The sequence below is a fragment of the Aedes aegypti genome, chromosome 3, assembly GCF_002204515.2.
Source record: "Aedes aegypti strain LVP_AGWG chromosome 3, AaegL5.0 Primary Assembly, whole genome shotgun sequence".
Lineage (NCBI taxonomy): Eukaryota > Metazoa > Arthropoda > Insecta > Diptera > Culicidae > Aedes > Aedes aegypti.
Genome location: NC_035109.1, coordinates 287,405,742 through 287,432,156, shown reverse-complemented (window position 1 = coordinate 287,432,156; position 26,415 = coordinate 287,405,742). Strand labels below are relative to the sequence as shown.

The 26,415-nt window shown below is 40.8% G+C and overlaps 2 protein-coding genes across 4 annotated transcripts in view; one reads left to right on the top strand and one right to left on the bottom strand.

Moving 5' to 3' along the window:
• Positions 1-22,054, top strand: part of LOC5563928 — a 62,197-nt gene extending 40,143 nt beyond the window's left edge. For all 3 annotated transcript variants that reach the window (XM_021849421.1, XM_021849420.1, XM_021849419.1), the window contains 3 exons: positions 10,080-10,187; positions 20,832-20,911; positions 20,996-22,054. In XM_021849421.1, coding sequence (XP_021705113.1) covers positions 10,080-10,187; positions 20,832-20,911; positions 20,996-21,993 — 1,186 coding nt within the window. In that variant the 3' untranslated portion in view covers positions 21,994-22,054. The remainder of the gene's footprint in view (positions 1-10,079; positions 10,188-20,831; positions 20,912-20,995) is intronic.
• A 39-nt stretch (positions 22,055-22,093) lies between these two features.
• Positions 22,094-25,449, bottom strand: LOC5563930 (keratin-associated protein 5-5). The gene is made up of 5 exons (XM_021849423.1): positions 25,174-25,449; positions 25,001-25,085; positions 22,903-23,016; positions 22,469-22,847; positions 22,094-22,394 (listed from the first exon to the last, which is right to left on the bottom strand). Exons 2-5 carry the CDS (start codon positions 25,052-25,054, stop codon positions 22,318-22,320), a joined length of 624 nt encoding a protein of 207 aa, XP_021705115.1. The 5' UTR covers positions 25,055-25,085; positions 25,174-25,449; the 3' UTR covers positions 22,094-22,317.
• Between the last annotated feature and the right edge of the window lie 966 nt (positions 25,450-26,415).

The following is a 26,415-nucleotide window of genomic DNA, read 5'->3' as shown; positions in this document are numbered from 1 at the left end:
GATTCATTGAATTAATTTATTCATTATTCCTGAATTCATAGATATATCGAAGAACCAAACACACATTAGAAAAGATAATTTCTTTGAAATAACCTTTTTTTCATAGATAATTAAGCTGAGTAGTATGCTCGGTTCAAGTAGGAACGTAACGCCAGGAATAAAAAGAATAAGAGTATGCGTAATCTGTTTTAGATGTAGCCTCGAAATTCAATATGTTGAATACTAACAAGGTGAAAAACTCCTTCTACTACTTAAAATTTGACGGCCATCTTGTATTCTGACTCAAGATGGCCGTCATTTTTTTTTCCACTTAGGTTATTCGTTAATCGACTCGAAGAAACCAGCAATGATTGAAAGCTTGTTTTTTTTTTTTGGTGTAAAAAATTATGTTTTCATTGATTGCACTCGCCATACACGTCATAATCGTAGAACACGATTTAGAAAGTCGTTCATTTCATAGGGTTTGCCATTGCTCACCTAGTTTTTGTAGCCTTTTCTACTCAGTTTTTTTCTCAGCTTTCAGGTGGTGTCCTCTGAATTCTAAACGAGCGTACCACTAATGGTGCAAAAAGGGTTTTCTAACAAAATTCAAGATGGCAGACTAGTTCAAAATGGCCGCCAAAATGTTTTTAGTCTCAGATGAAAGCTATATCCTTCCTCTATACGATGCCACTATGTTACGAAAAGATCCTGGACCGACCGGGATTCGAACCCAGACACCTTCAGCAAGGCTTTGCTTTGTAGCCGCGGACTCTAACCACTCGGCTAAGGAAGGCCCCACATGCTGGTAAATTCCTTAGAGAAATCCCGGGTAACCACCTTTAGAGATTCTTCTGAAAAAATCCCTGGAATAAACCTTGGAAAAATTTCTGTAGAAATCCCATATGAAATCTCTGGAGGAAATAATGAAGAGATTTTCCAAAAGGAAATCATGTAGAGATTTTACTGAAGGATTTTTTGTAAACATTTTCCTAATGCAATCCCTAAATAAATTGTTAGGACAATTTCTGATGAAATTTTTACCGAAATTCATGGGAAAATCTCTGGAACTATTCTAAGAGGAACTTTTAGAAGAATCCCTGGATGATTTTTCAGAGGCCCACAACGAATCTCTCGAGAAAACCATGGGGAACCCTGTAAAAATAAATCTGGAGAGGTCCTTGATGTTAGTCATGTAGCGAATTTCCTGGTAAATTCCTGGATGAAGAATTTCTTGAGGAATTTGTGAGTTGTAGAACACCTGGAGGAATTCGCGATAAAAAAACCCTGGTGTGAGTTTAGCTTTTGCTTCAGCAAACCTGGACCGTCTGTACTCCATGTTAGGAGCGGCTCACAACAGCGTCTGTTCCCCATGTCAAAGGCGGCTGATCATCGTCCGAGTGCCAGAGAAGGACTCTAAGCTAAACTGCGCACAATGGCCCTCCGAATATTTAGGGGGAATGGTTATCTGGAAATCTAGGAGGTTGGTGTCAGGCCCTGCAAGCCAGCAGTAAAAAATCAAGCAACAAATAATCAACGAGAGAATACAAACCAGGACAATCGGCGAAGACCACAGTGACGGAAAGGGACTAGCGATTGGAAGCTCGGTACGTGGAACTGTAAATCTCTCAACTTCATCGGGAGCATACGCATACTCGCCGACGTGCTGAAGGATCGTGGATTCGGCATCGTAGCGTTGCAGGAAGTGTGTTGGAAGGGTTCAATGGCGCGAACGTTTTGAGGTAACCATACAATCTACCAGTGCTGCGACAACACACACGAGCTGGGAACAGCTTTTATAGTGATGGGTGGTATGAAGAGGCGCGTAATCGGGTGGTGGCCGATCAATGAGAGAATGTGCAAGTTGAGGCTCAAAGGCCGGTTCTTCAACTTTAGCATAATATACGTGCACAGACCTCACTCCGGAAGCACTGATGATGATAAAGCCGCTTTTTATGCGCAGCTCGAATGCGAGTACGACAGCTGCCCAAACCATGACGTCAAAATCATCATAGGAGATCTAAACACTCAGGTTGGCCAGGAGGAGGAATTCAAACCGACGATTGGAAAGTTCTGCGCTTACCGGCTGACGAACGAAAACGGCTTACGACTAATTGATTTCACCGCCTCCAAGAATATGGCCTTAGCACCTACTTCCACTACAGTCTTCCATACCGATACACCTGGAGATCACCACAGCAGGCAGAATCACAAATCGACCACGTTCTGATTGATTGACGGCACTTCTGCGACATTATCGACGTCCGGACCTATCGTGGCGCTAACAACAGCAGACCCGCCTCTTTCGGGAGAAAAAACGCCGCCTGGAGGAGACGGAGGGCGAGAAGATAGAACAGATGTGCCAAACTCAAGAAACACGTAAGTTCTATCAGAAGCTCAACGCATCCCGCATCGGCTTCATTCCGCGAGCCGAGGTGTGCAAGGATAAGGATGGGAGCATTTTGACGGACGAGCGTGAGGTGATCGAAAGGTGGAAGCAACACTTCGACGAACATCTGAATGGCGCTGAGAGCACAGGCAATGAAGGTCGGGACAACGGAGGAAATGCCTTCGTAGGTACTGCGGAGGATGGAAACCAACCAGCCCCCACTTGGAGGCAGGTTAACGATGCCATTCACCAGCTCAAGAATAATAAAGATGCTGGTAAGGATAGTATCGGAGCTGAACTCATAAAGATGGGCCCAGAGAGGCTAGCCATTTGTTTGCACCGGCTGATATGCACAATCTGGGAAACAAAATAGCTACCGGAGGTGTGGAAGGGGTGATATGCCCCATCTACAAGAAATGCGACAAGTTAGATTGAGAGAACTTTCGAGCGATCACCATTCTAAATGCGGCCTACAAAAGAATTATCCCAGATCATCTTCCGTCGTCTGACACCTATAGTAAGCGAGTTCGTGGGAAGTTATCAAGCCGACTTCGTTGAAGATCGATCGACAACGGATCAGATCTTTACTGTACGGCAAATCCTCCAAAAATGTCGTGAATACCGGGCCCAACGCATCACCTTTTCATCGATTTCAAGGCGGCATACGATAGTATCGACCGCTTAGAGCTATGGAAAATCTTGGACGAGAACAACAGTGCGCATCGTACCTTCGTGCTGTGCGTACACGAATTCTCTCTGCTCTTGGGAGTTTTCTTAAAAACTACCTAAAGCAATAAAACAGTACTTTTCAGTGCTACACAAACAGTACTTTTCAGTGCTAAAATTAAAAACGGTACTTTTCAGTGCTACTTAAACAGTACTTTTCAGTACTATTTTTTCTACTATTGATCCCTTTACGATCCTTGTTTGGACCCGTGCCTTCGATTTTTCGTTGGACCCGTTGGCGAAAGCTAGCGGTGGTAATCCTTCTTGGACACCGTCTAGGGAAAAAACCTCTCGAAGGTCACGTCTTTCTCGTTTATTAACTAAACATGGTATCAACAACTAACAAAAGGAAGGGTGAATCTCTGAATTCACTACTTCCTTCCAAAAAAGTGGGTTTTAAAACTGTCACTACACGTGGCAAGAATGGAAGAAAGGACGCTTCCCCGGAATGCGAAGTTTCTTCCAAGGGTGAAATGAATAATTGTATTGAAATGAGCAATCAGTTCGATGCTCTAGACAAATTTTCCGAACACCAAATCGAAGCAGCCTCTAGCCCAGGCTCTTTGATTCAAGTGAGGAAGCAAAGAGTGCCGCCTATCGTGGTCAGTTGTTCCGAATTTGGGGGATTTAGGCAGGAGATCTTGAACTCCATTAGGGGAATCAAGGTTTCCTTCCAAATCGCAAAGAAAGGAGACTGTCGCGTTTTGCCGGAAACTCTTAAAGATCGCGAACTTCTTCTCAGATATCTTGAAGAGAAGAAGCACAAAGTTTTTACTTATGACGACAAAACTGAACGTTTGTTCAAAGTCGTCTTGAAAGGTCTCTCAAGTGACTATAAGTCACCTGAAGAGATCAAAAATGGAATAAATGATTTACTTGGATTTTCCCCAGTCCAAGTAATCATTATGAAAAAGAGAACCCAATCTGGCATTGTTCGGAAAGAACTTTCTCAAGAATATTATTTAGTTCACTTTAACAAAAAAGAACTAAATAATATTAAAGCTTTAGAAAAAGCTAAACTTATGTTCGATGTCCGTGTGACGTGGGAACATTTCCAGAAACCTGGAGGAAATTACCAGAACCCCACTCAGTGCCGTCGGTGCCAAAAGTGGGGTCATGGTACAAAAAATTGTCGCATGGATGCTAAATGCATGATTTGCGGAGGTTCTTCTCACGCTAAGGACGACTGTCCTGTGAAAGAAGATACCAGAAAATTTCAATGCGCCAATTGCAAGGGCCCTCACAAAGCTAACTTTTGGGAATGCATTTCACGCAAAAGAGTCGTTGAGGCTCGTGCCAAGCAGATGAAGGATAATATCCGTTACGATAACGGTCGTTTCCGGAATTTGCCTGGTAGAGTATCGAACAATGCTCATTTTTCAGTTAACGATCGCTTGATAAGGAATCATACCCACCAGGAAGATCATAATCATGCTCATTCACAAACAAATTTTAATCCGTCGGGTAGCCGTTCGAATCTTTCAATTTCGAATGTATCTACCCACGGTAAATCCTTTGCCGATATCGTAGCAGGTAATTTGAACTCTTCCCCTGTTCGTTCCATGAGTACCCATTCTACTTGTTTCAAATCAAATGGAAAAAACCCTACCGCCACAGGTAACTCCTACCCGCTTCTTCGTCTACCGAAAATTCCAATGGGAAATCATCAGATGATATGTCTGCCTCTGATTTTAATTTTCTAACTGAACAATTGAATCTAATGATTGATGCAATGTTCAAAGCCACCACTATGACTGAAGCAGTCCAAGTAGGTGTAAAATTTACAAATAAAATTGTTATTGGATTACGTTTTTCTAATGGATCCAAATAATAATTTAAATATTTTAAATTGGAATGCTCGTTCTCTGAATGGTAAAGAGGACGAGCTGTTTAATTTTCTTACAGCTAATAACGTGCATATTAGAGTGGTTCAAAAAATCGTTTTTGCTCCACACCGCTTATTCGATTCTAGATCAAATTCTGACTGTCCTCCCAAAATTTGAGCTCATTTGGATGAAAATTGAGACTGCACAAGCCCTTCAAAGTTTATATGGGAATTAATATGGGAAAAGCAAGCAATTCATTCAATCGGTCATAGTGTTTTCCCATGTGCTCTTGAGGATTAGAGCTACGTTGATACTGTGAGATACATTCATCAGCTACAACTTTGCCGAAGACCGTTTTTAAATCGGACGCCTCAGTAATTAGTTATTGATTTATATCCAGTCACAAATTCTTCGGCAGTGCTCATTTAACTTCTGAACAGGCAACATTGCTGCACTTGGCGCGAAAGATAGCACGCACAAATCATGGCTACTATGTTTTACTGCATATATCCAGTGATGCCTGCAGAACAGCCCAATAATTATAGCCAAAGTTTTACAACTCATTCAAAAATCAATAACTAATTACCGGGGCGTCCGATTTAAAAACGGTCTTCGGCAAAGTTGTAGCTGATAAATGTATCTCACAGTATCAACGTAGCTCTAATCCCCAAGAGCACATGGGAAAACACTATGACCGATTGAATGAATTGCTTGCTTTTCCCATAGTAATTCCCATATAAACTTTAAAGGACTTGTGCAGTCTCAGTATTCATCCAAATGAGCTCAAATTTTGGGAGGACACTCAGAATTTGATCTAGAATCGAATGAGCGGTGTGGAGCAAAAACGATTTTTTGAACCACTCTAGTGCATATAGCAGTTATTACCGAAACTTATTTAAAACCTGGATCCAAATTTAAAAAAGATCCTAACTTTTTTGTTTATCGTAATGATCAACTTGATGGGGCATGTGGGGGAGTTGCAATCATCATTCATAGGTGTATAAAACATCAACTGTTTTCGTCATTTGAAACTAAAGTTTTTGAAACTTTAGGTGTTTCTGTTGAAACACAGTTTGGTAAATATACTTTCATAGCTGCCTATTTGCCTTTTCAATGCTCTGGACAGCAAGTTAATTTGCTCCAAACTGACTTGCGAAAATTGACTCGCAATAAGTCAAAATTTTTTGTCATTGGTGACTTTAATGCCAAACATCGGTCATGGAATAATTCTCAAAGTAATTCCAACGGCAGAATTTTATTTGATGAGTGCTCTTCAGGATATTTCTCAATTCAATACCCTGATAGCCCTACATGTTTTTCCTCTTCTAGAAATCCATCTACGATTGACTTGGTCTTAACCGACTCTAGTCATCTTTGTAGCCAACTGATTACTCATGCTGATTTTGATTCTGATCATGTCCCTGTTACATTTCAAATATCGCAAGAAGCGATTCTCAATCCTATCAGCTCCACTTTCAATTATTTACGAGCCGACTGGAATATATATGAAACGTATGTTGACTCTAATCTTGATGTTAACATTTCTTTAGAAACTAAAATTGATATTGACAATGCTCTTGAAACTTTAACAAATTCCATTGTTGAAGCCAGAAACATTGCAATTCCAAAATGTGAAGTAAAATTTGAATCCGTGATTATAGACGATGATCTTAAACTTTTGATCCGTCTTAAAAACGTGAGGAGAAGGCAATTTCAACGCACTCGTGATCCTGCTATGAAAATTATATGGCAGGATTTGCAGAAAGAAATCAAGAAACGTTTTGCAGATTTAAGAAACAAAAATTTTGAAAATAAAATTTCTCAATTGGACCCCGGCTCTAAGCCCTTTTGGAAATTATCTAAAATCTTGAAAAAACCTCAGAAGCCTATACCGGCATTGAAAGAGGAAAACAAATTATTACTAACTAATTGCGAAAAAGCTCAAAAACTTGCTATGCAGTTTGAAAGTGCGCACAATTTTAATTTAGGACTTACTAGTCCAATTGAAAATGAAGTTACTCAGGAGTTCGAAAATATTCTCAATCAAGAGAACGTTTTCGAAAATGCCTGGGAGACTGATTTGGAAGAAGTGAGAACTATTATTAAAAAATTCAAAAATATGAAAGCTCCTGGCGATGATGGAATTTTCTACATCCTCATCAAGAAACTTCCAGAAAGTAGCTTATCATTTTTAGTTGATATATTTAACAAATGTTTTCAATTAGCATATTTTCCTGACAAATGGAAAAATGCAAAGGTTGTTCCAATTTTAAAACCAGACAAAAATCCTGCAGAAGCTTCTAGCTATCGTCCAATCAGTTTGCTTTCCTCAATCAGTAAACTTTTTGAAAAGGTTATTTTGAACAGAATGATGGCCCACATCAACGAGAATTCAATTTTTGCCAATGAACAGTTCGGATTCCGCCATGGACATTCGACCACTCATCAACTTTTACGTGTAACAAATTTGATCCGTTCCAACAAATCTGAAGGCTACTCTACTGGTCTTGCTCTTCTAGACATAGAAAAAGCATTCGACAGTGTTTGGCATGAAGGTTTGATTGTAAAATTGAAAAATTTTAATTTTCCAACATACATTGTTAGAATAATTCAAAGTTATCTGTCAAATCGTACACTTCAGGTTAATTATCAGAACTCCAGATCTGAAAGACTTCCTGTAAGAGCTGGTGTTCCCCAAGGCAGCATTTTGGGACCAATATTATACAATATTTTCACATCTGACTTACCTGAGTTACCTCAGGGATGTCAAAAATCTTTGTTTGCGGATGACACAGGCCTCTCCGCCAAAGGACGAAGCCTGCGTGTCATCTGTAGTCGATTGCAAAAAAGTTTGGATATTTTTTCTTCATACTTGCAAAAATGGAAGATTTCTCCTAATGCTTCCAAAACTCAACTAATAATATTCCCACATAAACCAAAAGCTCTTTATTTGAAACCTTCAAGTAGACATGTTGTCACGATGAGAGGGGTTCCAATAAATTGGTCAGATGAAGTTAAGTATCTAGGACTCATGCTAGATAAGAATTTAACTTTCAAAAATCACATTGAGGGCATTCAAGCCAAATGTAACATATATGTAAAATGTCTCTATCCCCTTATTAATAGAAAATCAAAACTTTGTCTTAAGGACAAGCTTTTGATATTCAAACAAATGTTCAGGCCAGCCATGTTGTATGCTGTATCAATATGGACTAGCTGTTGTAATACCAGGAAGAAAGCTCTGCAGAGAATTCAAAATAAAATTTTGAAAATGATTCTGAGGCTTCCTCCCTGGTATAGTACCAATGAGTTACATAGAATATCCAATGTTGAAACATTGGAACAAATGTCAAATAAAATAATCAATAATTTCAGGCAAAAATCGTTACAATCTACTATTGCCACGATTAATGCGTTATATGTTTAGGTTAAGTTAGGTTAAGTATATTAAAAACTTTTTTTTTTCTCTTATAAGCAGGTGAAATCAACTCACCTGTAAAAAATCTGAACTGCTACGGCAAATGAAATGTAATATGTTGTTAACAAAATGTTAACAAAATCTTAGATTTGTTTTACCAAATTAGGATGATAGTGTTGTCTAATAACACAGAACACCTAGATATAAGAAATAATGAATGTAATGTTTGGAATGATACTAATAAAGAAATTAAAAAAAAAAAAAATTGACGAGAACAGCTTTCCTGGGAAGCTCACGAGAATGATAAAAGTGACGATGGAAGGGGTGCAAAATTGTATGAAGGTTTCAGGCGAACATTGCAGTTCGTTTGGATACCGCCGGGGACTACGATAAGGTGATGAACTTTCGTGCATGTTGTTCAATATTGCGCTAGAAGGTGTAATGCGAACATTCGGGGTACGATTTTTAAGAGATCCAATCAAATTATTTGCTTCGCTGATGGTATGGACATTGTCCGCCGAACATTTGAAAAGGTGGCAGACCTGTACATCCGCCTGAAACGCGAGGCAGCAAAGGTTGGACGGGTGGTGAATGCGGCCAAGACAAAGTACATGTTAGCTGGTTGAGCCGAGCGCGACAGGGCTCGCCTAGGTAGCAGTGTTACGATAGACGGGGATACGTTCGAGGTGGTCGACGAGTTCGTCTACCTTGGATCCTTGCTGACGGCTGACAATAACGTTAGCCGTGAAATACGGAGGCGCTTCATCAGTGGAAGTAGGCCCTATGGCCTCCACAAGAAGCTGTGGTCAAAAAGATTCACACCCGCACCAAATGTATCATGTACAAAACGCTCATAAGGCCGGTAGTCCTCTACGGGCATGAAACGTGGACAATGGTCGAGGAGGACATGCAAGCACTTGGAGTCTTCGAACGTCGGGTGCTTAGGACGATCTTTAGCGGTGTGCAGGAAAACGGTATGTGGCGGCGAAGGATGAACCACGAGCTCGCCCAACTCTATGGCGAACCCAGTATCCAGAAGGTGGCCAACACTAGAAGGAAACAATGAGCAGGGCATGTTGCAAGAATGCCGGACAGCAACCCTGAAAAGATGGGTGTTCGCGTCGGATCCGGTTGGTACAAGGAGGCGTGAAGCGCAGTGAACTAGGTGGGCGGATCAAGAGCGTATCGATTTGGCGAGCGTGGGAACCGAGGATGGAGAGATGCGGTCACGAACCGACTATTGTGACGTGGAATGGTTGATTCAGTGTTATCTGTTTAGATGTTTACTGAATAAATAAAATAAATGAATGGTAAGGGGCTGTCCACAAACCACGTGGTCATTTGGGGGAAATGAGTGAGGTCTCCATACAAATCCACACACATTTTAAGATTTTTGTCTGGTAAAAGGCGATTGTGGGGGAGGGGTCTGGATATCTAAAAAATAATTACATGACAGGCTTTTAATAGAATCCAAGCACCTTGGATCTCTGTAAAAATTCAATTGTTCTGGCCAATCACGTAGTAATAACTACGAATTATACGATCATCAATGAACTTGTTCATCGTAATTTCAAACTAGCAGTATAAGTTTCGAACAAAACGAAATTATTTCTTCTTCTCGTTCAAGGAAAACTCATTTAGTTTTCAGCAAAATCTTATTTAAGCAGTTTCGTTATGCCAAGTCATCCTCGTGTTCGACATTTCGTGTTGCTAATTATGCCAATTTTTTTTCTTCTTCCAGAGAATGGAGTCTGATACACAACGTCACCTGGAGCAGTGGCGGCAATGCATTTACCAATATCGTCTACGGCGGCTACACAATTGTCATAGCGTTGATGCTAATCACAAGGTCAGTTCTAACGACTTAGAAACTAATCGGTTCGTATCTCAGCCCCAAGGTGATTCAGCGCCGCACATGTGACTAGCTGTCAGATGGCAAAAAATAGATAATACGAACCGAGGAATATGTATAGTTACCCCCCGGTAATAAAAATCTGCATGCTCTTGGCCATTATCCGACGACTGGAAATTACCATCCTCTACGAGTGTGCATCCAACTTATAACATGGCATGCAACTTACCCCGAAGACAATTGATTTTCTCGATTTCCCACCAGACACAGATGATGACGACGGACGGCGGGCGGTGGTTTCGACGCTTCAAGTTTCCCATCCGCCGTCCTTCTTGTACTATGACTAGCTCAGTGATGCTCAAGCAAGCTGACTGTGCGGGTCACTTCTGACTTTTGACGAACCCAAAGGCACTCTAAAAATTCCACTTTGTTTGTTAACACCGCCTCTAAAGTCTTTCGATATTTCTCTCGAAGTAACATTTTAAATTTTTTAAAGTGTCTGTAGGGAGCCGGATCCTACTCTTAGCACTTTTCACTTCACTTCTTTTATTGATTCATGATTTTTTTTTTCCGTGATAATAATTATATTTTCTATCACTACTTAATTCAGATCTACTATGCAATTATATGGGCAATCCATGATTTTAAAGAAGTTTTTATTTTAAAAATACTAAAATCGATTTCTATAGAATTTGTATCAGTGGCCTTCTTTAGCCTAGTGATTAGAGTCCGCGTCTACAAACCAATGCTGAAAGTGTTCGGGTTCGACTCCCGGTCGGTCCAGGATCTTTTCGTAATGTAAATTCCCTAAATGCCAAGGAGAAGAAGATAGTAATCAGAAAATTTCTGCAGATATTCTTAAAGAAAATGTTTGTTAGACATCAGGAATTTTGTGCACATTTATAACAATCATTTTAGATCATTTCTTTCAACATTTATGAGATACATATGGCACGACCCTTACTGAAAATGACAGAAATCATGAGAAAATTGTTGGAAGCATGAAGGTAAAACTTCTTTCAGAACTATAAACGAAATTTATGAGTTGATTTTTCCTCTAAGATGTTCTTAAAATAATCAACACAACCTGAAAACTATACCAAAATAATAAAGAATTCTTTAATATCACGGACAACGCATTCAGACCCTTTGCGCCACTTCTAAACCTCCAAAAATTTATAAATTTTTCAGAACGTGGTTAAGGAACTAGTGATCTTTTCACTTTGTAGCTTTTGAATACGGAAGGTTTTAAGAAATAAGCCTCCCTAGGACCACATGCCACATAAATCCAAAATAGGCTCGCGGACCTGCCCAAAATCATGCAAAGAACCACAATTTGGTCACCACTGGACTAGCTACCTCAATGATGGCTTTAGCACCTGTGTTAGCAACGTTGTTTGGAACAAGTCGTTAAGCATCTATTGCATACGTACCGTACGTTACGCCGACCGATGTCTAGTGGCTCAAGAGACACTTTGATACATAACAGATTCGTTTGTTTTGATTTTGGTTCCTCCCGTGTGGTGGTTCTCGTGGGATTTGTTCATGACCCTTGGTGGGACTTCTCATCGCGTGGTAATCGCGTGGTAATCAAATTTGCAATCTGGAGGTAGCTGTCCGCCGTTCTGCAAGTACATTATTTGTCGTTAAGTAGCTGTCGGATTGTTTCAGATGTTTGATAGATATTTTTTGCTACAGCAGCAGGTTGTGAGTCATGAATGGAAATGTATCATATGGAGCAAATATCTGGCACGACACACATGGTCCATTGTTTCGGCGCGCGTCAAAGTTAATAGCCCTACACGAGACCACTTTGTTTGTCAAAACAAATTAAATATACTTACCGTCGCATGATAATGCTGTTTTTTCTTACAATGAGTGAGACCTGAAGAATGGATAGACTTCTAACGTTGACAATTTACGTTGACCTAGAAATTTCGGATGGAGACGCGTGGTGCTAGTGGGGATGGTGTCCTTGTCGTTCTATGTCAGTTGCATTTGAATAACCTCTTTAATTCCTTCAAAAATATCAGTTTGAAAATGACATTCTTTTCTCAAATAGATATGTTCTGTGTTAGAAACCATTATATTATGCTAATAAGGTAAAACATCATTCTTATATCTGGGTGCCCTATGTTACGCAAAACTATCAACCAAATTTTGATGTGAATGTGATTTTTGAGAGTTGAATTTTTATCCACCATGAGCCCTAGATACTTAGCTTCATCTGATCAATTTATTGGATTCTCTCTCATCGTGACCACATGTCTACTTGAAGGTTTTAAACGAAGAGCTTTTGAGTTTGAGTGGGAATATTATTAGTTGAGTTCTGGAAGCATTAAGGACTGTTCATTTTATAAAGTGGACACTTTGTTTATGCTGTATCTTTTTTTATATATTGATAAAATCGTAATCGGTTTTCTGTACATCGTTCAACTATTATTCAACAATGCTATGGAAGTATAAGATCTTATAAAATGCTTTTGGTTGAAGAGCTAAATAGTTTTTCCAACACCTCATAAGAAAAACAGATTGTCAAAGTTTAACATTATTTTTCGTAAAACAAAAATCCTCATTTTTATGAACAAATTGTATGTTTGTGTCCGTTACTATTCTACTGAAGGTGTAGTTTTAAAAGAAATGAATTATATTCCACCATTCACTGACATTAGGTAACATTAGTGATTAATCCATTTATGCCCAATTCTGCTGATACACCATCCTTTCTCTTCCAACAAAAGAGAATAGTAAAAAGCGTGTTCAAAATAAGTTTATATTACTAAAGAAACTATATTTGTATAAACGAGTACTAAATCATGAGTTTAAACCGCAATCTTAAGTATGAATTTTACTCTTTGTGGTCGTTTAACTTAAAAGTTTCGTACTTTTAAAATCATATACGTATATTTATCGATTTACAGCGAATTGTAAACGTTTTTCTCTGAATATATCAGTAGGTAATCTCAGAATAACATATTATGAAAATAAAATCGATTTTATTACAGCAGTGTTGCCAATTTTGATGGTTGTCATTATGCTTTGAAAGGTCTTCCAAAAATAAAGCAATGTTTTTTCTATTGTGCTTTAAATGCGACGTGGGGACTACATAAGTAACTCTATGAAGGCGTACGTTATTGTTAATACCAATTCTATATTAGCACTTCCGTCAGGACGTACTTTAAACCAAAAATAAAATCTACTCATGTCAGTGCCCTTCAAATTTAAAATATTTTTCTCCAAAAATATGGAGGGAAATGATTTCATTAAATCTGTAAAATTGTTGCTCCAAAAATAACTTGATTTTTTCCATCAGGCTTCTGATTGATGTTGCTTTCGAAGAATAAGCTTTTTTCGAAAATAAAAAATAAAGATTGTCGAATTTTTCAGCCAATTTCTAACTATCTTGATTTTAATAACCTCCAAAAACCGACCGTACTAAACTTTGTTCCATATTCGTGTGTAATTAGATTATTTTGGAGAATATTTTATTATCACAACGTTGTACAATACTAGTCGAACGATGTACAGAAAACCGATTGAAATTTCATTGATAAATTAAAAAGATACAACATGCACAAGGTGTCCACTTTATAAAATGAACAGTACTTAGGAGAAATCTTCCAAATTTGCAAGTGTGAAGAAAAAATATCCAAACTTGTTTGCAATCTACAACAGATGACACGCAGGCTTCGTCCTTTGGCGGATAGGCCTGTGTCATCCACAAACAAAAGTTTATACATCCCTGAGGAAAATCAGGTAAGTCAGATGTGAAAATATTGTATAATAATGGTCCCTTGAGGAACACCAGCTCTTACAGGAAGCTTTTCAGACTTGGAGTTCTGATAATTCATTTGAAGTGTACGATTTGACAGATAACTTTGGATTAATCTAACAATGAATGTTGGAAAATTTAAGTTTTATTAATTCTACAATCATGTCTTCTTCCAAACACTGTCGAATGCTTTTTTATTTGCCTAGAAGAACAAGACCAGTAGTATAGCCTTCAGATTTGTTGGAACGAACCACGTATAATGTTACAAGTAAAAGTTGATGAGTGTTCGAATGTCCATGTCGGAATTCGAACTGTTCATTTGCAAAAAATGATTTTTTTTTATGTAGACCATCATTCTGTTCAAAATAACCTTCTCAAACATTTGTAACTGAAACTGAAAACATTTGTAAAATATGTCATCCAAAAATCATAAGCTACTCTCTGGATGTTTCATGATGAGGATGTTGACAATTTCATCATCGCCAGGGGCTTTCATATTTTTGAATTTTTCAATCATAATTTTCACTTCTTCCAATTCAGTCTCTCAGGAATTATCGAAAACGTTCTCTTGAGGGGCCCAGATAGCCGTAGCGGTAAACGCGCAGCTATTCAGCAAGACCAAGCTGAGGGTCGTGGGTTCGAATCCCACCGGTCAAGGATCTTTTCGGGTTGGAAATTTTCTCGACTTCCCAGGGCATAGAGTATCCTCGTACCTGCCACACGATATACGCATGCAAAAATGGTCATTTGCACAGTAAGCTCTCAGTTAATAACTGTGGAAGTGCTCATAAGAACACTAAGCTGAGAAGCAGGCTCTGTCCCAGTGGGTTGCACGGCAAAGTTGAAGCATGGGTTGAGAACTTTCAAAAATGGTCGTTCATGTTTTCATATTTTGGTAATAAATGGCAACACTGCTCGATTGTTATCAAAAGAGTCAATTTTATGGGGGTTTAAGTTTTTAAGAATAACGATACCGAATGTGCACCACAGTTGAAGGAAGTGTTGCGTGCCATACAGTCGGCCAAATCACAAATGTTCATGTGGCTGGCAACACTGTTTAAGAAGAATAGAGAAAAGGTCAAAACCAGTGCTGGGAATGGTAATAGTAGTAGGCTTGAATTTTCGCGAAAATCACGTGGCTCTCCAGTACAGTAGTTCAAAAACGTGAATCTCATCAAGTAGCCTATGTTGGGTGCACGAATTTTCTCAATCATGAGTGTCATTGAAGGCCCTAACTGCGGGAAATGCAGCGGGAAATAGAACATTTTTCTACAGCAATTCTGGGTTGCCCTTAGCAACGGGTGTTTTGCTATTTTCAAGGCTTTTTGCCTACAGCAGCGATGGGCGTGAGTTTCACTGGCTTTGCTGACTGTGATTGGCTTTGCTTGGCTACAGTAGAGTGAATTTAGAGATTTTTCCCAACCCTGGTCAAAACCATAAACTTGAGCGGAACAGTAAAATAGAATGCTTAGCAATATAGCAATACTCTTCAACTGTAATCCAGTTTATCAATAAGGATTCAAAATTTTGTCGTAGCTGGCAACACTGCTCAAGTGAAATTGTGCCACCAGGCAGTACAAGTGTGCATGCAACTTTTGTTTTGCGGATATGTCAGGATCCTGACCACTTAGAAAGATGGCGTCTTCGGCAAAGTTGTTCAGTAGCTCAAGGACTATCATTATTCTTGCCAAGAGATTCAAGATTTTGTCACCAGGCGGCGCTAGTGAGCATAGAACTTTTGTTTTGCGCATATATCAGGATCCTGACCACTTAGAAAGATGGCATATTCGGCGAAGCTGTTCGGTAGCTCAAGGGCTATTATTATTGTAGTCAAGAGAATTGAGGTTTTTCCACCAGGTGGCGCTAGTGAACATGAGACTTTTGTTTTGCGGATAGCTCAGGATCCTGACTACATAGACATGGCGTGTTGGGCAAAGTTGTGCTACTCAACAAATTTGCCGAAGACGCCATCTTTCTTAATGGTCAAGATCCTGAGATAACAGCAAAACAAAAGTTTCATGCGCACTAGCGCCACCTGGTGGCAACATTTTGAATCCCATGGTTTTAATAATGGTAGCGCTTGAACAACTGAACAACTTTTCCAAAGACGCCATCTTTCTAAGTGGCCAGGATCCTGAGATATACGCAAAATAAAAGTTCTATGCTCACTAACGCTGCCTGATGGCAACATTTTGAATCTCATAGTTTTTATAATGATAGCGCTTGAGCTAATGAGCAACTTTGCCGAAGACACCATCTTTCTATGTGGCCAGGATCCTGAGATATCCGCAAAACAAATGTTTCATGCTCACTAACGCCGCCTGGTGGCAGAATTTTGAATCTCATAGCTTTTATTATGATAGCGCTTGAGCTACTAAACAGCTTTGCCGAAGCCGCCACCTTTCTAAGTGGTCAGAATCCTAAGCTATCCGCAAAACAAAAGTTCTATGCTCACTAGCGCCACCTGGTGGCAAAATTTTGAATCTCATAGCTCTTATAATGATAGTCCTTGAGCTACTGAACAACTTTGCCGAAAGCGCCATCTTTCTTAGTGGTCAGGATCCTAAGATAACCGCAAAACAAATATTCTGTGCTCACTAGCGCCGCGTGGTGGCAAAATTTTGAATCTCGTAGGTTTTATAGTGATAATCCTTGAGCTACTGAATAACTTTGCCGAAGACTCTATCTTTCTAAGTGGTCAGGATCCTAAGATATCCGCAAAACAAAATTTCGATGCTCACTAGCGCCACCTAGTAGCAGAATTCCGCAATTCAATTACCACCATATGTTAGCCCTTGAACTACTGAACAATTTTGCTGAACATCATGACCGTCTATTTTGAATACTTTTCAAGATATTGATCATTTATTAAAACGCTCGTTAATCTGAATTTCGGTCGTAAAAAAGTGGTCGTAAAACGAACCGTCGGTAAAAAACGGTCGTTAAAAAAGGTTGGAGTGTACTTATAATTGAGTTTATCACAAAGGGTTTGAACCGGAATGTGTAATGCTCCGCTTGCCGACCTTACCGATGATCCACGCCGGAAGACATCAAGTGCTTTCCCCAAATCGTCTCCGACAGTGTTGATAGACTCACACTCAAATCTCAATCAATTCGCTGTCCCGTGAGAGCAAAAAAAAAAAATTCAAGATCTGCTTCGCACATCTCACGCTTGAGAATTTGATGCAAAATCACTGAATCAACTCAAACCGTAAACAATGATTCAGTCGCAAGACCCGTCAAAAATTCGTGAAAACCGAATGTTGTTGTTTAAGTTAGAAAGATTACTATAATTCTACCAGACTAACAAGAAATTATTGCCGTGTGTGAGTAAACTGTGGAAATACGAGACAATGAGTCAAAAAGGTGAGCCAACTCATCCATGATTTTTTTAATGCTGAGTTGCGTGATTCACAACTCACGCATGAAAAATCTCAGAGATCGAGTTTTTCACAAAACTGCTGAGGAACTCTGGACAAACTCCCGGAGGGTGCAGTGAATTATTCAAAGCAACTTCAAAGAATTTCTAGAGGAACTCCGGAGCATTTCCGAGGAATTACGGTAAAACCTCCATGAGTCGATGTTCCATTATTTGACATCGACACATGGACCAACAAGAACCAGCATTTCATGTTTTCTATGATGGTTCTCTCAAACTCCAGAGGATTTTTTTGTGGAAAACCCTGAAGGAAATCCTTGGCCCCGGAGGAATTCTTTCTGAAGAAAAACTTCGGAGGAATTCCTGGTGGAAACCCCCGAAGCAATTCATGTAGAAAATTCCCGGAGGATTATATAAAGAAAATCCCGGAAAAATTGCTGGAGGAATTTTTGAGGAAAATCTCCGGAGGAATTGCTATTGGAAATCCCCTGAGGAATTCCTGGAGAAAATCCCCGGAGTAAATGTTGGGAGGCATCCCTGGAGTAATTTCTCGAGCAAATCTCCACAGCAACTCCTGGTACTCCGGAAAAAATCTCTGAAAAAATCCCCGAAACAATTTCTGGAGAAAATCATCGAATAAATTTCTTAATGAAGTTCTGGACGAAATATTCAGAGGAAATTCTGAACGAAATCCTTGAAAGAACTCCTGGGAGAAATCTCCCGAGAAATTCCTGGTGTAAATCCCCAGTGAAATTCCTAAAAGAAGTCTCCGGATAAAATCTCTGAAAAATCCCCGAAGCGTTTTGTGGAGGAAATCCCCGGAGGAATTTCTTAATAAAATCCCTGGAAATATCTTTGGAGGTACATCTTGAGTAAATCCCCGGAAGAATTTCTGGATGAAATCCACAAAGCCATTCCTAGATGAAATCCCCGAAGGAATTGCTATTGGAAATCCCTTTAAAAATTCCTGGAGAAAATCCCGGAGGAGTTTCTGGAGGATTTACTGGATGAAATTCTCGGAAGAATCCCTAGAGGAAATTCCAAAAGGAGTTTTGGGAGGAAATTCTAGGAGGTGCTTCTTGAGGAAATCCCCGTAGCATTTCCTTGTAGAAATCCCCGGAAGAATTTCTAGACGAAATTCCTAGAGTAATAGCTATAGTAAATCCTCTGAGAAATTCGTGGAGAGAACTCCCGGAGAAGTTCCTGGCGATATTACCGGAAGAATTCCTGGATAAATTCTCTGTAGAAATTTCAAAACTTGGTCCAAATGCGACCAAAATGGACCTCGTAGCTGGTCTGTTCCAAAAAAACTAGACCAGAAAACAGGTATAAAATAAAATTGGAATATTATTTGTAACACCAGTGCAAGCTTCAATTTTTAACATGGTCCAAAACCCAACGCGTGATTTGGACCACCGGTGAAGTTGCCCTTAGTGACAGTTCTGAAACTCACTTTTTTGGAAGGAAGTTGTAAATTCAGAGATTCACCCTTCCTTTTGTTCTTTATAACCATATTTAATGAGTAAACCTTCTAAGAGGTTTTTCCCCAAGACGGAGTCCAACGGAAAATTGAAGGCACGGGTCCAATCAAGGACCGAAAAAAGATCAACGGGTATAAAAAAGAAGCGCTGAAAAGTACTATTTTGCTATTCCGTTGCTTATAAGCCTACTTTTCATCAATTAAATGAGCAACATAATGGGCTACTTTTCCTAACAAAAGAAACAGAACTGAAAAGTGCTACTTTTCATCATTGTTTTGGGTGCTGAAAAGCAACACTTTTCAGTACTCTTTTGAGAATCGCCAACTTAATATCTGAATGGCTTTTACAGCCATCTTTCGAATGGTTTTGTATTTACCAATGACAAGCAGCTTGCCATACATCCATTGGACGATCCGAATCCCACTCGTGTGGCGATTTTGTTTCGGCATCGGGTTGTCTAGCAAGACGAAGATGAGGTAGTAGAGTTATCTAGTTCATAGCTTCCCAAACTTGAATTTCGCGACCCCTTACCGTCTCACCAGTTTTTATTGATAAAACGAGCGAGGGGACGAGAGGGCAAGGGGTTACGAAAGCCAAGTTTGAGAAACGATGATCTAGTTAATTCCCAAAAAATCCGATGCGTGCAGATAACTTAGCACATGAATAGTGAATGTACAATTCGGTATAAAATTGCAATCAGCATCTTACCTGGGTTGTCCTCGAATATCTTGACCACCTCCACGCTTCTATCTATAAAGCGCGAAAATATGTGACAGTCATGTAGTACGTATATGTATCACAGCCTACCTGATTGAAAAATATTGAGCCTGTACGACGCATGTATGGCCACGTGGGTTATTCTGAAATATGATTGTGATCCTAGATACAACTCGATTAAACGGTTTTTTCGTAATAGCAAAACAAGTTGTATGCAACTCGTTGCAAAACTCGATTTTTTCAGCATTCGTCGTATTTATCCAACTCGACGAGCCTCTTTGGATAAATGTACGACTCGTGCTGAAAAAATCATCATTTTGCAACTTGTTGCATAAATAACTAATTTGAGGCTGATATTTTGTACAACGCATATCGCACACTAGATGAATTGTTAGAAAATTATTCTGATAGAAATTTCTTTGCTATCACATTACGAGGCTCATTTATAATCTCAATGTGACTGTTAGGGTAAATTGGAGAATGCGCCCCAACCGGACAATACGCCCCAATTCATTTTCAAGGGATTGAGGCTTCTTTAACACGTAAATATGATTGCATATCTTAAATATTCGCGAAAAAATGATGTTGCGCATATAAAATCTTTGGAAAGTATAAACAACCAATAGAAAAATCAAAAATATCGAAAATCAGCTATTTGGCGTGAAATTTGGGTCCGATAGGCAAGCCTCGTTGTAAATGAAGCCCATCCTTCACTATTATACTTGTTACAAAAACTTTTACCGAAAGACGACTGCTAATGAACCCCTTTCAGCTTAGCAAGTGGTGGAATTCTCCTTGGAATGATTTTTTCAACGCTGCGGAACTTTTTCAACGAGAGGGGCATATTGCCCGGTTTGTTTTGAATCGTCAAGATGTGGACCATCTACAGAAAACGTCTTATACTCTTTTTAGAAGCTACCTGGCAAGAGAAAGTTGAATGCAGAGCATGACCAACTAAGTAAATAACACTTTGACACCAACAACTATAGAAGTAATGCAATTGCCACTGCGATAAAGCAGTTTTTCCTTAGGGGGGCGTATTATACCTGTTTACCCTATGTGGTTATAATTATCAATATGACAAAACAACTTGGTATTTTTTTCGAATTTTCTAGAACAATCTCACAGATTTCAGTAAGTTGATCGAAAGTATTTATCATTTGATGACTCTCCATGGTATTAACTCCATTTTTTCAAAAATGTCGATTGTGACTGTTTTGCAGTTATGGGCAGAGCAGGAAAGAAAGATGCGCATTAGAATATCAACTAATTTTTGCTCTACTGCTTTCCAGATGTGTGGATGCCAAATCGAGACCGACGCTTTTCGAAAAGATCGTGCTAACGCTAGGAACGTTGCTATTCTTCGCTGCAGGTATGTCAATGGCCTTTCGCGTCTCGCACTAGAACTCGAAATACAAAAACTGACCATGACCAACATTTGTTTCCTTTTTGGTAGGTGGCCTGGTTTTTGCCTCAATAGACCAAGTACATCCGGACCTCCATGACAACGCCATCATACTGGGCTGTTTATCGTTCCTGGTAGCGATACTGTTCGTCATAGACTTGGCCGACCCGTTGGCTCGCATGACCGCCCATACGACTCAAACCGATAGCTCCTCAATGACGAACGTTTCGAGAGCATCGGAAACGGAAAAGGGTATTACTTTGAAGAAGGATGTATCGACCGATACGGAAGCGCCAGTGTATCTTATTTCAGGCAAGGAACGGTACAAAGATATGAACGAACCGGATAGTCATCGATTTGTGGATTCAAATGGACGAGATTATGCGGATCGAGATGAACCGGACCGAAGAAGCTATCGTAAATCTGAATCAAGGCGGCAAAGCTATCTGGAAAGTATTGGCGAAGGTCTGGATTACAGCCGGGAGTCTATCGTTGAACGCAAAGTGCTTCCTTCTGTGCAGACGCCGGTTTTTGCTCACGTGCGACCAGCACCTGAAGAAAGTCGTCGTATAGCTGGGAAGGAAATCCAATACCTACCTCGGTACGATTACAGAGATCGACGGGACTACCGCGATGCCGGGCCACAATCAGGTCGCCAATCTGTGCACCAACAGTCACCGAAAGCACCTTCTTATCACGACAACGAGTCGTTCGTGGAAGAAATCTCACCATCTCGTCGTAGCACCTACGTTCCGGCAGACAAGTTTGACAACGAAGCAGTACAGATGAATCCTCGTCCAAGGCCACCACCACCGGCAAAGCCTACCACTTCACCTACGACGGCGCATGGATCTGGTTCGGGATCTGGATCCAGCTGCAGTAACTGCAACTGCTCACAGAGAAGCCTACCGGGAAGGAGAAGAGAACAAGGACGGGATGAGCCGGACATACCGATCAAACCGGGCTACGTGGCTAACGCCGCCAAGAAGTGGGACGATCGACTTCGGAGTAAAAGTCAGCCCATTATAGGATTGAATACTATGGTTTAACAAAAGCGAAGATTTTCCAAACAGTAGCGAGTAGATTAGTAATAAAGCCATTTTCCTAGAATTCTGTGTAAAAATAGGGAAAGAAAGAACGCCGAACAGATTTGATACAGTAGAAACAACTTTATTGACATCGGTGCGCGATTTGTAGTGCTCGAGGATTATACAAATAGGTAGCGCTTCGTTTGGGGAAGGCACAGCGCATTAAAACGTGGGCAATGATGATTGGCACTAAAGATGTGGGATGGATGCAGGATGGTGCGCCGTTTAGCTTATAATCGTACAATGATGGAAGCGACGTGTAATGGTGGCAGGGTTTGTTCGGGGTTAGCATGGTCCACAGGTTGGGTAGGGAGCGCACATATCTCCACAAGGCGGTGGAATACTGGGCGTGCAGGGATCGTCTGGAAAAGGGGATAATGTTTGTATTGGTTTTCAGAGAAAATTTAAAAGGAATTGATGAAGTAAAGCTACTTACAACATGGCATACAATTCGGCGTCGGAGCTCCGCATGGGCCACAATCTCCCTGAGGTACGCAAGCGCATGGGTCACACACAGGAGGGCAGCTGGGATCGCAAACAGGGCCACAGCATGGATCACACACTGGACCACACGGGCCGCAAGGTCCACAGGGGCCACACGGTGCACAGGGTCCACAAGGACCACAAGGGCCACATGGTCCACCAGAGTAGCAATCAACAGCGCACGGATTACAGCCACTTCCCACGGTCGTCACACGACACCGCTTCGGACAGACCGGATTGCTTTTGTTACCCATGGTCACATTGCGGAATCTTCGAGCGTACGTCGATGGACAACAGGTGGCTTCCGGTTTGGTAAGGCAGCATGGTTTTCCCTGCGAGAGAATTGACTGTGAGAACCGGAATTTCTTCAAATTTGAGGGAACCTACCTGACACTCAGAGCGTGGACAATCGTGTTGAAGACCGTTCCGTTTCAAACATTCGCAGTTGGCTATAAGCTGTCCTCCACGTAGCTCACGACTCTTGCAACCTCGAGCTGGCACCTAAGGAGAAAAGACGACAGTTAGATTTACCCAGGAAATTGGCAAACATGTGGGAGGAAAGGCAAGGTACAAGGGTGGAATGGTGTCATCGGAATAACCTTTAAAACTTACCACCATGTACGCCCACCTTTGTACACTTACCTTCACTCGCGTTGTTCCCCATGATGTTAGCACCTAGCATCGTCGAGGTTGACAAACAGGGTCGCACGGAGAGCAAGCAGGTGCCTTGGTGAAGCCAGTGCCTGTCGGAATGCAGCAATACTGTGGTGGAGGTGGAATTTGGACCGTTTGTGGTTTCGGTTGACACACCATAGTCGTGCAGATCTCTTTAGGCTCAACAATGGTCCGTGGAGTACAGACAATCTTCGGATCAGGGACGATGCGTTTGTAGTAGAGGATCTTCGGATCCGGGACGACTCGCTTCCGGTAGATGATGCAGGGCTCTACGTAACAGCGTGGCTGATAGATGATCTTCGGTTCAACGATAGTCTTCGTTCGTGGCACCACATGTTTGTCGACTACAGTTCGGCAGCAGTTGATCATTTTGCGCTGAGCTACTACTCGCGGTGGCTGTTGGACGGTTATGAATCGCGGGCCACATTGTGCCGGAGGGCATATAACTGGGCATTGCGGCATACAGTTCAGGTCATGTGCTGCGTATGTTTTTGGGACACACGGATCGCAGAGGCTCCCCGGAGCACACGGCGGAGGACAAGGACCCTTGGGTTTGGAAGAGGGGAGTAGGAGGAAGGTGGTTGATTGTGCGATGTTTCAAATGATGAAGCAGCGTCCCCCGTTCCCCGAACTCCTGTGCTGAGACGTACCTAGTAGATTCGTCTTCCGCGGCAGTACATTTCTTCGTAACGGATGTCCGGGATGTTTGGTTCCTTGCGGCGCAGATTCCAGCTGTGGTGTACCGTGTCGGTACTATCGAAGACGATCAATGGGCGCTTCCACCAGCACAGATAGGACGGGGAACGGGGCGACTGACAATGATAAAATGGTTATTTATATGTGTGAAAAACCAAAAAGTTACGCGTGTTCTGAACACTTGTAGTTGCTAATTTAACATGGTTTTACGATAAATAATCATCTTTTATAAACATCTGCAAGAATATCCGATATATTTTGTAAATTATTAAATACCAACCAACGAACAAACACAACATTGTCTATTGGTAACAATCACCTACTTCCGCAATTCAGAACTATGTTCTGAATCCAACCCGGAAAGCTGGTGCTACTTTTTGAATCACAGTTTTGAGCTTTAAGAGAGTTAATGTGATTAAACTAATCATTTTAAACTGACAAATCATTACTGATGGAAGCTATTCTAAAGTTTAGCTACCATTGTGTTAAATAACTGAAAATAATCAAAAATCCTAGTTCTTACATTGAACTGAAAAACGTTTAGGAAACGCGCAATATCTATGTTCACAAACGGTCGTATAGGTGGCGACAGAACTTCCGACTAACGATTTTACTGCCGAATCACAACCTCGTGCGATGGGTAAAATGTTGCCTCGGAATGTCACCCCCTTGCCAATGCGCCAAGTCATTCTCACACATTGAAAAGCGCAAAACGACATTGAGCCAAATACAAACACTATTTCAATCGCAATCGTAAAATAGTATTGATTTGTAATCCGTTTTCGAAAAATAACCAAACATTCCCTCTTCCCCCTGGCCAATGCCCTTCCGGACGGGTTTTAGTGTGGTGGTGTAATACGTTGCTGATTGATTTATGGGTGTTTCCGAAAGGGCTGCCAGGTTGGACGATTTCCTCAAAACTTCTGATCAAATCCGCGGGCCCATTCTAAAATCTATACGCGAATAGGTCAGTGATCCCACCCACATCAAAACGGAAACGGAATTAATAGTGATGGCGCAAACACAGATAACAGAAATGATAACGATGCTTGGTGCAACAGGAATGGGTACAGTGGTGGTCACATTTGTGACAGGAGGAACAGTGACATCTTACGCAAGGATAACAGGGATAGCAGGGATCGCACGGGGAGCAGCACGGGTCACACATTTTCACTCGTCGGAGAAGGTAGCTTCCGGTTCTGGAATAGTTCACACAGAAAGAAAATTGTAGAATATTCGGTCCGTCTTCGCGAAGGTTCTTTCATTGCTCGAAGCTCAAAAACTTACCAGATATATCGATTTTCCAGCTCCGGTGGCCTTCAAAATCTTCCTGTTTCAAGCTTCTATACCGCCGTGAAACCTTGAGGTATCCAATAAAACCTTCAGCCTTCCGCGCTTCAATTAAAACTGCTTCCACTGTATTTCACACTTGAATTTAGCTTCCCGATTCCGAATCTTGTAATATATTTCTCCAAATTATAGGTATTTTTTACACTTTTAATTTTTTTTTGCTACGATCTGATCGCTTCGAGCTCCGAACTGAGAATGATTTCCGGGAGCGATGAAAATTTCTTCCTGACCGAGCGAAACTGTTATTTCCGTCACCATGGGATACCACGTGGCGCGGAGCGCAACTGCTTGAAAGCGTGGAAGCGCGGTTTCAATTTTTGCGCGCGTCGGCCCTTCGCTGCCCGACTGCAAGCGTTGGCGGTAAGCGTTTGTATTGTCCGTCGTTCGATGTTTGCGTCGCGAAAAACAGATGGCGCGATGGGCAAGGTAAGCGTTAGTCTGATGGACTGTTAATAACACTAGAAAAGATTACTATTTAGAGATAAAGTTGGACTCTGAAATGGGCAAGGTTTTGTGTTTTCATTGATTTTCTCTTCAAACAAAACAGATCATTGATAGTTAACATGATATTTACATAGAACTTATTAAATGTTTGTTTTTATAACAATGAAAATTAAGCAAAACTTTAAAAGATTTTCAGATTAATGTTTAAGTTGCATCGATTAGATCTCTGAGTAGAAGTTATGAAGAGTGAAACAATAAGACATCCACGCCATGGGGTATACATTTAGGCGTGCTACAAGTTAAGGCTGGTTTGCTACTGACAAGAAAAGGAATCGCCTATCTCGATGCGTGGAAAATTTCTCCCAAGAAAAAAACTAGGAGCCCCGTGATTATAATAGTAACGCGGAGCCCCAGGATCAAAAAAATCTAAATGGATTATCGGCTATTTCTCAGCGACGGCTCAACCATTTTTCGAAATTCTTTCACGTAGGGTGCAGAGCTATTTGGGCACTTCCATTATTCACTTTGGCATGTGGGGTTTTTCTCTATCGAATTGCCTGAAGCTTTAATATAAGAAGCACTTTAGTATGACGCATATCGTGGCCAAATATGAGCTCTGTGGCTTTCAAAAAACCCTTTTGTCGAAGTGAATCAAAAGTGCCAATGATAGAATCAAATAAGAAGAAATGCTCCTAGAGGTGTTAAAATTTTCCCTGGAACAATTAAACCAATACA

Excerpts from the sequence above, each read along its gene's own strand:
- LOC5563930 (XM_021849423.1), bottom strand. The coding sequence starts at position 25,054 with ATGTGTGACCCGTGCTGCTCCCCGTGCGATCCCTGCTATCCCTGTTAT. Across the intron at positions 22,848-22,902 it reads GTCCACGCTCTGAGTGTCAG|GGAAAACCATGCTGCCTTAC; the intron begins GTAGGTTCCCTC and ends ATTCTCTCGCAG. Across the intron at positions 22,395-22,468 it reads GCCGAATTGTATGCCATGTT|ACGATCCCTGCACGCCCAGT; the intron begins GTAAGTAGCTTT and ends CCCCTTTTCCAG.